The 16,432-nt window shown below is 44.6% G+C and overlaps 1 protein-coding gene across 2 annotated transcripts in view; it reads right to left on the minus strand.

Annotated features, from left to right (window-relative positions):
- LOC148508762 (adhesion G protein-coupled receptor L3-like) overlaps positions 1–16,432 on the minus strand; it is a 568,558-nt gene that overhangs the window by 75,444 nt on the left and 476,682 nt on the right. Inside the window, exon 5 of one of the 2 annotated variants that reach the window (XM_088444100.1) lies at positions 10,000–11,609. The exons of the other annotated variant lie outside the window; for it this stretch is intronic. Coding sequence (XP_088300226.1) covers positions 11,593–11,609 — 17 coding nt within the window. The 3' untranslated portion in view covers positions 10,000–11,592. Of the gene's footprint in view, positions 1–9,999; positions 11,610–16,432 lie in introns of those variants that run through there. 2 annotated transcript variants of the gene reach the window in all.

Genomic DNA, 16,432 nt, shown 5'->3' on the forward strand with positions numbered 1-16,432 from the left:
CGTCATGAGAATGCCTCGTCCCATGTAGCTGAACCCAGGGGTTTCAAGCTGGGGAGGGGGATATGTGGCATTATCACCATAGATGGTGCTGGTGAGCAGCAGATTCTGTGTGTGGCAGGAGAGATCCGCCCACACAGAATACAAATGCATTCTGGGAGATTGTGTAAGGGCTTCCTAGTGGATTCAGTCCAGGGAGGACTGAGCCAGAACAGTCAGACAGAGCTCATTGTGCCAGGAAGCCATTGGGGGCCAGGAGGCCTAAGCCTAGACCTGTGAGATACAGGGACAGCCATCAAACTCTGTTGCTGAGCCTCTTAACTGTAAGAAAGCAGGCCCGACTGTGAGGCTGTGGCAGCTAAAGACCAGGCCGGAGCCTGTGTCAGCACAGCGGACAATTGAAAGCCAGAGGCCAAGCTAATTATCCCAGTGTTACTCTGCAGGAGGCAGAGAGAGACTTTGAACTATGTTTGCAGACTAGCTGCCCAAGGTTAGTTAGGGGCGAAGAAGTGAGTCAGTGCCCTAAGAAATAGCTAGGCGTTCATTATTTTCTTTTTGTTTCCTGGTTATGCTAGAAGTAAAGCACCACATTCATTAATTTTACTGAAATGCCACGTGTGGAGTCTGATTCTGCACCTAATCACTGCACCACTGACAACTGTCTACCAAGCTAACTACCCCAAGTTGTCACATTTGGTGGAGAATGCGGGCATAAAGATTCTACACACACTGGGCCTGATTCAGACCCGCTCGTGAGCGCTGAGCGCTTGCAAGTGGGTCAATGTTGCCCAAGTGCGCATGCGCATGACGGAGGCGGCTCCTAGACTTGTGAGATACAGGGAAGGCCATCAAACTGTTGCTGAGCCTATGTTAACTGCAAGGAAGCATGCCCGACTGTGAGCCTGTGGCAGCTAAAGACCAGGCCGGAGCCTGTGTCAGGACAGTGGACAATTGAAAGCCAGAGACCAAGCAAGTCCAGGCTAATTATCCCAGTGTTACTCTGCAGGAGGCAGAGAGAGAGACTTTGAACTGTTTGCAGACTAGTTGCCCAAGGTTAGTTAGGGGCGAAGAAGTGAGCCAGTGCCCTAAGAAAGGGCTAGGCGTTTATTATTTTCTGTTTGTTTCCTGGTTATGCTGGAAGTAAAGCACCACGTTAATTTTACTGAAATGCCACGTGTGGAGTCTGATTCTGCACCTAATCACTGCACCACTGACACCTGTCTACCAAGCTAACTACCCCAAGTTGTCACTATATATATATATATTTTTTTTTATACATAAATTTTCTTGTTTATCCTCACATCGATTTTTATCTAATCTTTTTATTTATTATATTTATCAAGTGTGAATTCTATATACTATTGATTATTCATGTACCTTATAGACAGGATGTATTTTTATTCATTATTGTTGCACCAGATGTAACAGTGCTTTTTTGAAAAATTCTTTATGCAATAAATTATTTTAGTTAACATTAATCTGCTTTGTGACAGGTCCATATCCAGTACACAGAGTCAGTTTGCATTATCCAGTTACAGATATATACATACATTATTAATCCATTAGTTGCGCTATCAATCCTTTCTTTTTCTGATTTATTTGTACCAGGTGACCACTGTTGTTTGATAGCAGCATCTTATTTATTTATTTCACACCAAATTCACTACACATAACTAGGGGTGAGCGGGTTCGGATTTCTGAAATCCGAACCCCCCCGATCCGAGTCAGGCTCGACTTTTCCCGCCTGACTCGAATCAGAAATCGAGGCAAAACGTCATCATCCCGCCTTCCGGGTCTCGTGGGTTTTGGATCCTATATAAGGTACCCGCGTCGGCGCCATTTTCTCACTCGGCTGTGGACAGTGAAGAGGGAGGGTGGGAGTTAGGGCTGGCTGGGCTTTGTAGTGTAGTGTAGTGTAGTGCAGTGTAGTGTTGTGCTGTGCTGCTGTTGTCCATAGGGGCTGTGTCCACTACTTCAAAGTCCATAGGGGCTGGCTGGACTGTGTTGTGCAGTCAGTTGTCCATAGGGGCTGTGTCCACTCCAAAGTCCTGTGCAGTGTCCCAGTTCTAAAGGGGTGCTGTAGTGTTGTCCAGGGGTGCTCCCCCCAAGTGCAAAAAAAAATAATATTTTTTCTGCGTTTGTGAATTGTGTGCACTGTGGCTGCACGTGCATCAACAAAGGAGCAGCGCCAAGTGTGCGCCTGTGTCCCATAAGTAAAAGGCCAGCTGGCTTGTACGTTAAAGGGTGCTGTAACCCCCAAAGGGCACTCCAAACAAAATAAAAAAATTTTTTTTTTTGTGTTTGTGAATTGTGTGCGCACTAGCCGCACGTGCATCAACAAAGTAGGCAAGCGTGCGCCTGTGTCCGATAAATAAAGGGCCAGCTGGATTGACCGCTAAAGGGTGCTGTAACCCCCAAAGGGCACTCCAAACAAAATAAATATTTTTTTCTGTGTTTGTGAATTGTGTGCACTGTAGCTGCACGTGCATCAACAAAGGAGCAGCGCCAAGTGTGCGCCTGTGTCCCATAAGTAAAAGGCCGGCTGGCTTGTACGTTAAAGGGTGCTGTAACCCCCAAAGGGCACTCCAAACAAAATAAATAAATATATTTTTTTGTGTTTGAGAATTGTGTGCGCAGTAGCCGCACGTGCATCAACAAAGTAGTGCCAAGCATGCGCCTGTGTCCCATAAATAAAGGGCCGGCTAGATTGACCGCTAAAGGGTGCTGTAACCCCCAAAGGGCGCTCCAAACAAAATAAAAAAAAATATTTTTTTGTGTTGGTGCATTGTGTGCGCAGTATCCACACGTGCATCAACAAAGTAGAGCCAAGCGTGCGCCTGTGTCCCATAAATAAAGGGACGGCTGGATTGACCGCTAAAGGGAGCTGTAACCCCCAAAGGGCACTCCAAACAAAATAAAAAAATATATTTTTTTGTGTTTGTGAATTGTGTGCGCAGTAGCCGCACGTGCATCAACAAAGTAGTGCCAAGCGTGCGCCTGTGTCCCATAAATAAAGGGCCGGCTGGATTGACCGCTAAAGGGTGCTGTAACCCCCAAAGGGCACTCCAAACAAAATAAAAAATGTTTTTCTGTGATTGTGAATTGTGTGCACTGTGGCTGCAAGTGCATCAACAAAGGAGCAGCGCTAAGCGTGCGCCTGTGCCCCATAAGTAAAGGGCCGGCTGGCTCATTTCTTAAAGGGTTGTGTAACCCACAAAGTGCACTAGTCTCCAACAAAAATAAAAAATTATTTTCTGTGTTTGTGTGCGCCTTAGCCGCACGTATATATCAATAAAACATAAATGGAGGACCAAACTTTCTTCGATAAAAATAAAATAGGGAAAGATCAAGAACCACTTCCTCCTAGTGCTGAAGCTGCTGCCACTAGTCATGACATAGACGATAACATGCCATCAACATCGTCTGCCAAGGCCGATGCCCAATGTAATAGTAGAGGGCACATACAATCCCAAATGACAAAGTTCAGGAAAATGACCTTGAAAAAACATTTAAATCATCTGAAGAGAAACGTAAACTTGCCAATATGCCATTTACGAAACGGAGTAGCAAGGAATGGCTAAGGTCTTTCCCTATGTTCATGACTAGTGGTTCAGCTTCACATGACGATGGAAGCCCTCCTCCCACTAAAAAAATCAAACGAGTTAAGCTGGCAAAAGCACAGCGAAGAACTGTGCGTTCTAAGAAGATATCACAAATCCCCAAGGAGAGTCCAAGTGTGGTGGTGGTTGCGATGCCTGACCTTCCCAGCACTGGACTGGAAGAGGTGGCTCTTTCCATGATTTGCACGCCCCCTGCAAGTGCTGAACGGAGCACCCACAGTCCACTTGCTGATATGCAAATTGAAGATGTCACTGTTGATGTACAACAGGATGAGGTTACTGGTGTAGCTGGCGCTGAGGAGGAAGTTGGCGAGGAGGATTCTGATGGTGATGTGGTTTGTTTAAATCAGGCTCCGGGGGAGACAGTTGTTGTCCGTGGGATGAAAAAACCCATCACGGTCATGCCTGGGCAGAAGACCAAACACTCCACCTCTTTGGTCTGGCAATATTTCTATCCAAATCCGGACAACAACTGTCTTGCCATATGTACCATATGTAAAGGTGAAATAAGTAGGGGTAGGGACGTTAACCACCTAGGAACATCTTCCCTTATACGGCACCTGCAGCGCGTTCATAAAAAGTTACTGTCAAGTTCACAAACTTTGGCTAAGACCGTAAGCAGTCCAGGGACACCTAAATCCCATTGTCCTGTTGTATCTAAGCGCCTGCAAACCACACCGTCAACTCCCTCCTCGTCAATTTCCTCCTTAGTCAGGATCGGAAGAAGTCCTGCAGGCCATGTCACTGGCATGACTGACTCTCCTATCCGGGATTCCTCCGGAGGATCCTGCATTGCTACGCCTCCTGCTGCCGCTGCTGCTGTTTCTGCTGCTGGGAGTCGTTCATCATCCCAGAGAGGATGTTGGTGTAAGACGTGCATCCGGTATCCGCCATTAGTGCAGTGGGATTTAGACAATTGATGGAGGTAGTGTGTCCCCGGTTCCAAATCCCGTCTAGATTCCACTTCACTAGGCAGGCGATACCGAGACTGTACAGAAACGTCAGAAAAAGTGTCCTCAGTGTCCTGAAAAATGCGGTTGTACCCAATGTCCACTTAACCACGGACATGTGGACAAGTGGAACAGGGCAGACTAAGGACTATATGACTGTGACAGCCCACTGGGTAGATGTATCACCTTACGCAGCAACAGCAGCAGCGTCACCAGTAGCAGCATCTCAGAAACGCCAGCTCGTTCCAAGGCAGGCTACGCTGTGTATCACCGGTTTCAGTAAGAGGCACACCGCCGACAACCTCTTAGAGAAACTGAGGGAAATCATCGCCCAGTGGCTTACCCCACTTAGACTCTCCTGGGGATTTGTGATATCTGACAACGCCACCAATATTGTGCGGGCATTACATCTGGGCAAATTCCAGCACGTCCCATGTTTTGCTCACACAATAAACTTGGTGGTGCAGAATTTTCTAAAAAGTGACAGGGGTGTGCAGGAGATGCTTTGGGTGGCCCGAAAAATTTCGGGCCACTTTCGCCATTCAGCGTCTGCGTGCCGAAGACTGGAGCGCCAGCAAACACTCTTGAACCTGCCCCGCCATCACCTGAAGCAAGAGGTTGTGACGCGGTGGAACTCAACCCTCTATATGCTTCAGAGGATGGAGGAGCAGCAAAAGGCCATTCAAGCCTATACATTCACCTATGACATAGGCAAAGGAGGGGGTATGCACCTGACTCAAGCGCAGTGGAGAATGATTTCCGTGTTGTGCAAGGTTCTCCAGCCCTTCGAACTTGCCACACGTGAAGTCAGTTCAGACACTGCCAGCTTGAGTCAGGTCATTCCCCTCATCAGGCTTTTGCAGAAGCAGCTGGAGAAAGTGAAGGAGGAGCTAAGATGGAGCGATTCTGCTCGGCATGTGGGACTTGTGGATGAAGCCCTTCATTCACTTTGCCAGGATTCCAGGGTGGTCAATCTGTTGAAATCAGACCACTACATTTTGGCCACCATGCTCGATCCTAGGTTTAAAGCCTATGTGCTGTTTCTCTTTCCGGCCGACACGAGCCTGCAGAGGTGCAAAGACCTGCTGGTGAAAACACTGTCAGCTGAAGCAGAACGTGACACGTCAACAGCTCCTTCTTCATTTTCTCCCGCAACTGGGGCTGCCAGGAAAAAACTTAGGTATCCTAAGCAACCCGCTGGCGGTGATGCAGGGCAGGCAGGACCAAGTTTGGACATCTGGTCCGGACTGAAGGACCTGGCAACAATTTCTGACATGTCTACTGTCACTACATATGATACTGTCACCATTGACAGAATGGTGGAGGATTACATCGGTGACAGCATCCAAGTAGGCATGTCAGACAGTCCATACCTGTACTGGCAGGAAAAAGAGGCAATTTGGAGGCCCCTGTACAAACTGGCTCTATTTTACCTGAGTTGCCCCCCCTCCAGTGTGTACTCCGAAAGAGTGTTTAGTGCAGCCGGGAACCTTGTCAGCGAAAGGCGTAGGAGGTTGCTTCCACAAAATGTGGAGAAGATGATGTTCATAAAAATGAATTATCAACTCTTCCAGGGAGACCAGCCTCCAGAACATACAGAGAGACTTGTGGTGGTGGATTCCAGTGGGGACGAGTTAATACTCTGTGAGGATGAGGATGTACACAACACTGAAGAGGGTGAGGAATCGGTGGATGAGGAGGATGAGGACGACATCTTGCCTCCGTAGAGCCAGTTTGTGCAGGGACAGATTAATTGCCAACTTGTTTTGTGGGGGCCCAAACGAACCAATCATTTCAGCCACAGTTGTGTGGCAGACCCTGGCGCTGAAATGATTGCTTTGCTAAAGTGTGCATGTCCTATTTATACAGCATAAGGGTGGGTGGGAGGGCCCAAGGACAATTCCATCTTGCACCTCTTTTTTTTCTTTGCATTATGTACAGTTTGGGGCCTAGTTTTTCAAACTGCCATCCTGTCTGCCACTGCAGTGTCACTCCTAGATGGGTCACGTGTTTTGGACATAAAAATACTATTGTGAGGTGTGAGGTGTTCAGAATAGACTGGAAATTAGTGGAAATTAAGGCTATTGAGGTTAATAATAGCATAGGAGCAGAAAAACCAGCACATTCTGTGATTTTAGCTGTTTTTATGCTTTTTTTAAAAAAAATACAGATCCAAAACACAAAACCCAGAACCCAAAACACGGAAGGGTGGTTTTGGCAAAACCAATCCAGATCCGAAACACGAAGAAAGATACAGATCCAAAACCAAAACACAAAAAGTGGCCGGTGCACACCCCTACACATAACCCAAAGGCATTTACATGTACATCACAATATAAGTGGCCCTTATAGAGCAGTCTATTTGTTGTTTTTATGCGGGAGAAGTGCCTACTCTACCGGGGGTGCAGGGAGTTACCTGAAAAATCGGGAGCCTCCTGCGACTTCTGGGAGAGGCATGTATGTTATGGGTGGACATGTGCAAAATCAGTGTTGTGTGGGCCAGAGAATTGGTAACTTCTCATAAAAAATGGCATAAATGTGTTGACAAGAAATTGAGGCTTTTGATTTGCCAAAAAATCACCCCTTGTTAGTCTGATCAAATAAATCGAACAGTGTGAACCTAGCTTTAGTCCTAGAACAGGTAAAGTGCACCTGCCCTATTAATGAGATTATCCCCAGTAGTAAGGAAGTGTGTGGGTGCAGGGCAACACCAACAGTATTGAGGTAGTCTTGACTAATGATGTGTGTACTGTGTAAGCATAGGAAAAGATTGTTGAGCCTATTCATCAACACTAAAAAAAATCGATGGAGGTAAGTAGGTTTAGAACCCGCATGGAGTTCTACCTAATTACCAGAGGAATTCATGATTCCTCCTCTCCATCGGTATCTATTCCGAAAAGCTGTCATTTTTGCGATGACAGCTTTTCAGGAAATAGATACTTTTACCTATCTACTCTACCATACCGCAGCTGTAATCAGTGCTGCGCATGCGCCATTACATTCACAAAAGCGGCGCATGCACAGCACTGCCTACATCTGCAGTAATTCTGTGCCCCCCAATCCCTCCGTCCCCATCCGCCCTCCGCTCACTTCCTGTCACCCACCTACCTGGCCACAGCTGCGGACCCCAACCTCGCGTCTGAAGAGGAGAAAACAGTAAAGTTTAAAAAATAAATAAATAAAAAAAATATATAATTTTTTTACACTTTACTGTGTTCTGCCACTGTTTTGTAAAACAGTCGGAGCAGCAGCTGGAGCCAGAGGAGGGACGAGGGAGTGACGGAGCGAGCTAAGGAGGACCTGCCCAGCTGAAAGCAGGTGAGTGTAACACGCTATACGCCAACTGAGAGTGGCTTATAGGAACACAATCAAATTCCGAAAATACATAATTTTCGAAATTTGATGAATAGCCTAATTTCTACATCCCCATACTAATGTATGGGGAATGTGGAAATTAAAGCAGGCAGACTTAACCAGGAGATATCAGTGATATCTCCTGTGTTAATGAATCCTAAAATAACGGTAATTAAGGAAAAAGTCCTTAAAACCGTTATTTTAGTTTTGATGAATAGGCCCCTGTGTGTGGTGATATGTCTATTTGTTTTTCTTGTGTGATGTGCTGTGTGTTGGTCCAGGTCAGTAATTGTGCCTTATCCAGTGATGTTATTAATGAAAGAGGCAATGGATGGTAATGTATTGAAGCAGAAAGAAATCAAATACATTCAATATAATCAGAGTCCAGAGATTGGGGTATGCCTGATGGGTATGGGGACTTGCTTGTGGGGGGAGGGGGGGTGACAGGTCCCTTAGTGGTATAACTCAGTCAATAAAAACAAAGAATTCATTGGGTTCTTTAGCAACAATTCTTGGTATGTGACATACTTTTGGGGGTTGTATGTGAGTGGTGTTTAGCTGAATCTCGAGAAAAAGTGTGATCATAAAAATAAAATTTAATTTACCAGTAAGTTGTGAGCTGGTCTCGGTAATGTCTGTTTTTGAAATCCAGCAGCGAGATATGATTGACAGCCATCTCGCTGATCTGTGGTGTACCTTGGAGCTCTGGTATGCAGCAAGAATCTTTGCAGTGTATGCCCAGGGTTAATTAGGGCAACATCTTAGGATAAGTGATCAGGACAGCTACAAGGGGTACTAGCGGGGGAGTGGGGTGGTAGAGGGTACGGGTGCCGAAAGGGGCAGATTGGGCTAGCCAAGGCTGCGGAAGGGAGGAAGGGTGTTGATTGGGGGTGCTGTATGCAGGGCAGCTATGGGGGGGAGATGATGGGTAAACAGTGAATGGGGAGCTAATCATGGCACTTCAGGAGGGGGAGGCTGACTGGGGCACTAGCGTGGGGTGGTGGTGTCTAGCTGACAGGAATACCAGGGTGAGGGGGAGTCTTTGGGGCACCAGCAGGGTGATTGGTAGCAGATAGGGGCAGCTGTGGGGGTGAGGGGGAGTGCAGACTGGTGCTGTTGCAGGGAGGGCGTTTGAGGCTGCTGTAAGCCAGGCAACTACAGGTAAGGAGTTGAAACACTAATAGGGAGCTAAAGGTGGCACTTTAGGGGTTGGGTGGCATTCCAGGGCACTAGCTGGGGGGTGTGCCTATGTGCAGTTACACCAGTGAGTAAACATTTCTGTGTTCCCCCCAACTGTGTGGTTCCCCTGGCAGCACTGTGCTGAGTGCCAGCCTCTGTCTGCAGCCCAGCCGCCACAGCCTCCAAACTCCAATAATATCAATTAGGAGTCAGGGGTCCAGAACTCAGAATGAGCAGCACCTGGGAGGCAGTCAGCCCCATGCATCTCCTGTTTAAACTGACCAGCCAGCCCTGGAGACAAAGATGTGCCTGTCACCTTCTTCTCCAAGCGGGATGTGACAATGCACTCTGCCTGTACCATGAACTAGGGACACCTGCTGATAGGAGTACACAGGGTACACCAAGGATCCCGCCATTGATGGTATGAAAGGTGTGTGTGACAGCCAGTGATAGGGGCAACAGGACAGCTGCTGATATAGTGCAGAGACTGCACCATGCATACCCCTATTTAACCACTGCCAGCACTGAGATCTGGGTGATACAGAGAGCTGCTGTTGCAAAAGCATCCAATAATGATAAACACTGCATGCAAGTTCCAAATCACCATGTTGTGCAAACACAGGTAAAATAAACCACACCCCCATCACAGGAAGCTACACCTTATAAACACTTACATGGCACCACTAAGTGGCACCAAAACATAAAACTAATACACTAACATCTCCCTTTCTTAATATTATACAGATGCTTCTCAATTAACATCCTACTCATTTAACAAGCGCCCGGACTTACGACCAGCGCTCCAACCAGCTGGAACCCATAGTACAATGACTAAACTGTTACTCTGAATGTCTTTTTTTTAACTTTAATTGTACTGTACTGTATGTAAGAGTTATGCAAAGTAAAACACAGTTATAGTATCAAGTTTGACTTTTCTTTAGACGTTTTCTTTATTCAGAATGAATCAAAATGATTACCTGTGTTAAGTATATATGGCTCCTCATTTAGTGACCAATTTGCTTAACAACCTTTGCAGGAACGGAAATCGGTCATTAAGTTAGGAGCATCTGTACAACATAACTAACAATGTCCTCTATTTTTTTTTAAACTATGAATTAAGTCTGTCTGGTGGCTGTGAATGAGGTCCACTCTGAGTACAGACAGGATTTTGTTGGGCCAGAGTTACATTTTGTTGTGCAGGAGTCTGTATAACTTTAGCTGGTCATAACAATGCACTGACATCTTGTATGCTTGCATGTTACATATTCTCATTTTCTCTGTATTCTTCTGGTATAACAACCTGGGGCCTTTCAAATTCCTGACCCGCCATTGGTGCAACTGGTTCCATATTCAGGCCAGGAACAGAATAGCCTATATTTTCATGTAGACTTGGCCACTCTGCTATTCACAAATCCACAAGATTGCATCTGTACAAAGTCTCCAATGGCCTGTGCAATCTGCAGGAAGGGGCTTCATATGAATTGGCTCACCAATAATAAGTTCAGGCAACTTCTTAGTGAATTTATTATATAGCAATGTAAAATGATGGCTGCTCAGATCAACTTAATGGTCTTTCACAGGTGCATCAAAGCGATTACTCTTTCGGGATGGCCATAAGGTGCAAATTTTGCCTTGCAATGCTTTACTGGAATCTCTGAGGATAAGTCTTGGAGAAGCTCAATTTCCCAAAAATCAGAATAATGGTCCACTATTTACAGAAATTCTTTGCCTGCATAAGTAAATAAATCCATGCAATTTGTCATTGAACTATTGGTATATCATGTGCCATCATAATTTCTTTCTGTTGTACATGTGCATATTTGTTGCATGCTGAGCAGTTATCAACATAGTTTTTAATCCCACTTTGCATGTTAGGCAAGTACAGTTTATCTCTTGCTTGCCTGTAACATGCATCACCTCTAAGATGGCTTGAATGTATGCGTGGTAGAATCCTGGGTCTCAAAGATTTGGTATTATGACTCTTGGGGGTATATTTACTTTGGGCTTCAATAGAAACCGCTGGAAAATACAACATTTACTAAGCAGCTGTTTTGCCTGTCATTGTCAAAACGCCGGCGATCTCCATCGGATTTTGGTGTCAAAATAGTGGCAGTTTAGTGCTTTCCAATGGACCTTGCAGTCATATGCACTGGTCAAACAGATAGAAACTGCCCAAACTTCCTGATACTTTACGATTGGTTTAAAGCTCCCAACTGCAATAGTGACATCACGCCGACCCCCATGTTTTGGTTTTGGATCTGGATTAAATTTTTTGGTTTTGATTTTAATGTAGCAAAACCACACTCACGTGTTTTGGTTTTGGATCTGTATTTTTTTTAGTCCTTGTCCCAGTAGAGCTCTTTGGTGGTTCTGCATTCTTTTTAAAAATGAAAGGGGCATGCAGGAGATGCTGTCTGTGGCCATAAAAATTTCTGGGCATTTTTGGCATTCAGCAACCACGTCAAATACTTCAGCGGCTGTTGGCAGTTCAATTACCAACATGGCACATCTAGGAAAGAAAATGGCACTGTAGTGGCAGACAGTATTACAGTTTAATAAACTATAACAATAATGTTTGTCATCCAAACCGCAATGCCTCAAACAGCGCATAATGCAAAGAAAAGAGGTGCAAGATGGAATTGTCCTTGGGCCCTCCCACCGACAGGAGTAAAGCCGGTGCCGCACCTGCTCATTTCAATTCTTGAACAGGTGGATGAACTATTAATGTGGCAGCACAAATGGAAGCTCTGAACAGGAAGGGGGCTGAGGGATTTAAAGTCTGGTACTAAACATCTCTTATCATTGTGCTTCTGAGATTATGTATGGGAAGGCTGGGAGGGGAGGAGGGAGAACATCTCCAGATACCATCACAAAATAGCCTCTCCATTTGGTGCTTGAGGTGCATCTGACCAAACATGGCTGTTATGAACAAGAAAAGCCAAGCCCACCAGGTTTGCATCTTCAAATCAAAGTTGAAAAATGGCATAAGAGTATTTTGCAAGTATAACAATTTGTGATTTTAGCTGAAATTAATACAGTATGATAAAAAAAAAGTAAGCGTCAGAGCAGTGGTACAAATGCACGGCACAAATGCACAGTGCTTATATGGATACACTGGGGTACGGCCTGCAGTGTCACAGTGCTTATATGGATACACTAGGGTACGGAAACATACACTGGGGTATGGCTTGCAGCATCACAGTGCTTATATGGATACACTGGGGTATGGCCTGTCACAGGGCTTATATGGATACACTAGGGAAGGGAACATACACAGGGGTACGGCCTGCACCGTCACAGTGCTTAGAGTGCTTATTTGTATACACTGGGGTATGGAAGAATACACTGGGGTACGGCCTGCAGTGTCACAGTGCTTATATGGATGCACTGGCGGTGTACGGACTGCAGCATCACAGTGCTTATATGGATACACTGGGGTACAGCACAAAAAAAATATGTCCTTTAACTTTTTTTAACTTATTATTTTTAAACTTTTATTGACTTTTTTTTACAGCCCCTGGATAGACAGCACAGCCCCTGGATGAACTGCACACCCCTGGATGGACAGCACAGTACACCCCTGGATTGACAGCACAGTGGATGGACAGCACACCCCTGGATGGACAGCACACTCCTGCATGGACAGCACAGCAAACACAGCCCGCCAGCCCACCCTCCCTGCACAGAGAGTCTGCAGAAAATTTTGTCGATCACTACAGGGAGGGACTTAAGCAATAAGACCCGTGAGAATCTGACAAGGGATTGATGACGTTTTGCCTCATTTTGGATTCCAAGTCAGGCGGGAGAACCCGAGCCTTACTTGGATCCTGCTCGGATTCACTATGTTCGGGCAGGTCAGGGCCTCTGAGAACCGGACCCACTCATCTCTACTTAAAAATGCTGGAAACTGGCTCAAACTGATGTGAGACTGTCCTGAGCTGTTTGCAGAATGTTAGGGGGAGCTTACTGGAGTTCTGTGGTGTTCGGAGGATTTTTGCTGTAATTTCTGAGTGGAAGTGGAATTGGGGCTGGTGCTAATCACTAATTTTTAGTATTGTCTGTTTTGTTTTTTAAGGTCTCGTTAGTGTTATTTGTGTGTGTTTGGATGTGCTTGGCTACTGTGCTACGTATAGTTTTTCCTTTTAAGTGTTTGTCCGTCCTGTCTGTTATTTTGTTCAGTCTTTTGTGTCAGTATGGAGGGGCAGAGGAGAAATAGGGGTGAGAAGAAGAAAGACCCAGCAGTGGGCCATGGAAAAGGCTGGTGGTAAAGCAACATGTGGCAGAAACATTAATTTTTCATACAGTATGAGGAAAATATGGCATTAGTGTCAGCAATTGTGATCTGTTATGACATGATATTGGGCTGCAAGGCATCAAAAACTCCACATAGGCGTAAGTGCCAACTGTGGAATAATGTGCTGATATCTGTAGTATCGATACCTAATTTAAACCTCTATGCGATCCTGCCTATACCTTCTAAATCCTGCCTATACCTTCTAGATCCTGCCTATACCTTCTAGAATTGTCGCAATTTAGCGTAATAAGTCGCACAGTAAATAAATGCCTTCCGACTTTGAATGTTTCCAAAGCACAAAAAGTTATTATTCAACATAAAATCAGATGGGTACACGCTGTGATCTAAAGACAATTTAGCGCAAATAAATCATACATACAGTGGTTACATACGCACGTGCTCTTGGCCCAGATACCAGCATCAGCAAGAAACCTCTGTCAGCAGCACAGCAAGAAGACTCCAGACTGGGGTCAGAGAGCGCACATATATACTCTTTCAGGGATTGGAAATACAATAGATAAATTTGGCATGATTCCATTGGTTCTTCTTAAAGGTGTCTTGGTTACAGGATCGTTTGTTGGACAATTTCAAATGGACACAACGGCCTCCAACCGCCCTTTGTATCCTTTTCCCCGCTGCATGCAAATCTAAGCTGCTAACATTACAGAGTACATTTTAATGTTTTAACTCTCTATAGTCCATAGTTTGCAGACGTCTGTTCTGATCTTCTCACCGATTTTACCAGAAATCTGTGGAGACACAGTGGATCAGTACAACACCAGACACGGTCTGCTTACCATGTACTAAACATTAGATATTAAATAACCTTTATTACACAACATTAATAACCACTGGGTAAACCTTGAATGTTACACTTTAATACTAGGGAACCTTTCATGTAAGTGTGCAGTTTGTAAGTATTAGGGAATTGGGAAAAGACGCTAGTTAGCGTTGTGCGATTATGTGTTTTGTGGAGCATATTATGGAGCGTGTCTTGCAGGGATACTTAGTTTATATGTTTTAGCGACTGTCTGTATTTATGTGATGAGAACTTCTAACTTCTTTCTATTGCGTGGGAATCACACGATGCTAAATAATAGCATCGCCGTATGTACTTATAGTGGCGAGTTTCACTAAAATGGCGCTGGGCGGCTTGTCGCAAAATGGCGTCTCATTGCCATTCGTAAAATGGCGTCGCGCAGATCTGATTTTAAACCGATCCTGTCTCAGCCAATTATACGGCTTCGACAGTCCACCCTTTGATAGCAAACAACATGCTATCATATTCTGACTTTTAAAAATTAATTTTAGGCTTACATTATGACATATCATTTAATGTTATATTATGGGATGGTTCTTAATCCATCAATAATGTGCCTCTAAGAGGGGACATAAGACTACCATTATATGCACACCGCGGATCTTGGGAGATCATGAGTAAGATTTGGGGATGCACTAGTCCTATAAAGGAAGTCGTGAGGGGGAATAGGGACTTACATTATTTGAGATGTTTTAAAATAACATTTTAATAATACATTTATGCAAGTCTAAATACATTATACAATGGTATTACCTAGTTCAGGGTTGTAATGCAGTTCTACATTTACCTCAGTATTCATATTGTCACTACTGACCACCATCATTTCGTTTAATTTCATTCTTCCAGTTTACCTTATCTTTACATTTTCCACACTTCAACACAGTAGGAACACACCTGACACATATGCCAATTACTATGATGACAACCAGTATAAAGATCAGGAGTTTACCTATGCTTACAATCATTTCTTGGACCCATTCTCCTAGACTTGAGAACCATTTCACTGGGTTCAACCATGAAACCCATTCCTCTACCTTCTCCTCTACTTCAGCCACTGAAGCATTATGGTTCTTCCGAAATTCCCATTTTAGCTGCAGAATTTCATCCATCTTCCGGTCTATCACCTCCTTGGGTCGCTGGTATCATTTGTGACGTAAGTGCAACACTTTACTCCAAATTGGGTGGCCAAAGTTATGCAATACCCTCCAGTGACAGCTGTTAAATAATTTAACACTAGTCTGTGTTGCACCAGTTCTTTCTTGTACGCTTGCAACTCCCTACCTGTACACCTGAATGTGTCATCATACATCTTGGTGATATTATCTATAAATTTAGCAAGATCTTGGATATATCTAAAATTTAGTGTACCCCGAGCGATCCTGGTGGGATCCAGTGCTACCAAAACTTGAAAGCCAGTTGTCTCACTAATTAACTGTATGGCTTTATGCACATCACCAGGTATCATATTTCTTTTGCCTCTGTGTTCATACTGTGTGTGAAGATACGGAGATGGTGTATTTTTATGAATACCAAGCATTTCAACATGTGTGAAGGTCATAACCTCTGGGACTACTCTTCCCAGATAACACAAACCTTCGGAACTCGGAGAGAGCCACTTATACGCTTTCCTTCCACATATAAAATATACATCATCGGGGAGAACATAAGGAATAGTATGCATCGTGATCATCAAACACATTTCCCTCACAAATTATCCTATCTCAGGTTCTCCCATCTGGCAAATACATGTTTCTGGTTGTATAATCTTAGCACAGTACCCTTCTGGTATTCTACCAACCATTTCTTTGGTGTTACTCAGTGTATATTTATACCGGAAGTGTCTCCCACCTGACCTAATTTTGCATAACAGTTCATAATTCATGGGCTCACGGTCAGGTCTTTGTGAGATATTTAATGGGAAGGGCACTAATCCTACATTATGCTGTCCTTGTGGCACGTGAGAGCATACCCAACAGTCGGGTTGGTTCAAAATTCTGCCCAACATGGTGTGATAATCCTCTAGAGGATACCCACCCCAATACTGATTATACTTGGGTTGACACTGTTGGATGCATCTCTCATCAATTAAGGACACACAGAACTCACACATACAATAATCCTCAGACAATAAACCTTCACACTGTCTCCGAGTATCCAAAATAGCAGATCTCTTAACAATTACAGTACTAAGATTGGTCAAACACTCCCCTGATTGGCA

The sequence above is a fragment of the Taudactylus pleione genome, unplaced genomic scaffold (assembly GCF_031769625.1).
Source record: "Taudactylus pleione unplaced genomic scaffold, aTauple2 ptg000347l, whole genome shotgun sequence".
Taxonomy (NCBI): domain Eukaryota; kingdom Metazoa; phylum Chordata; class Amphibia; order Anura; family Myobatrachidae; genus Taudactylus; species Taudactylus pleione.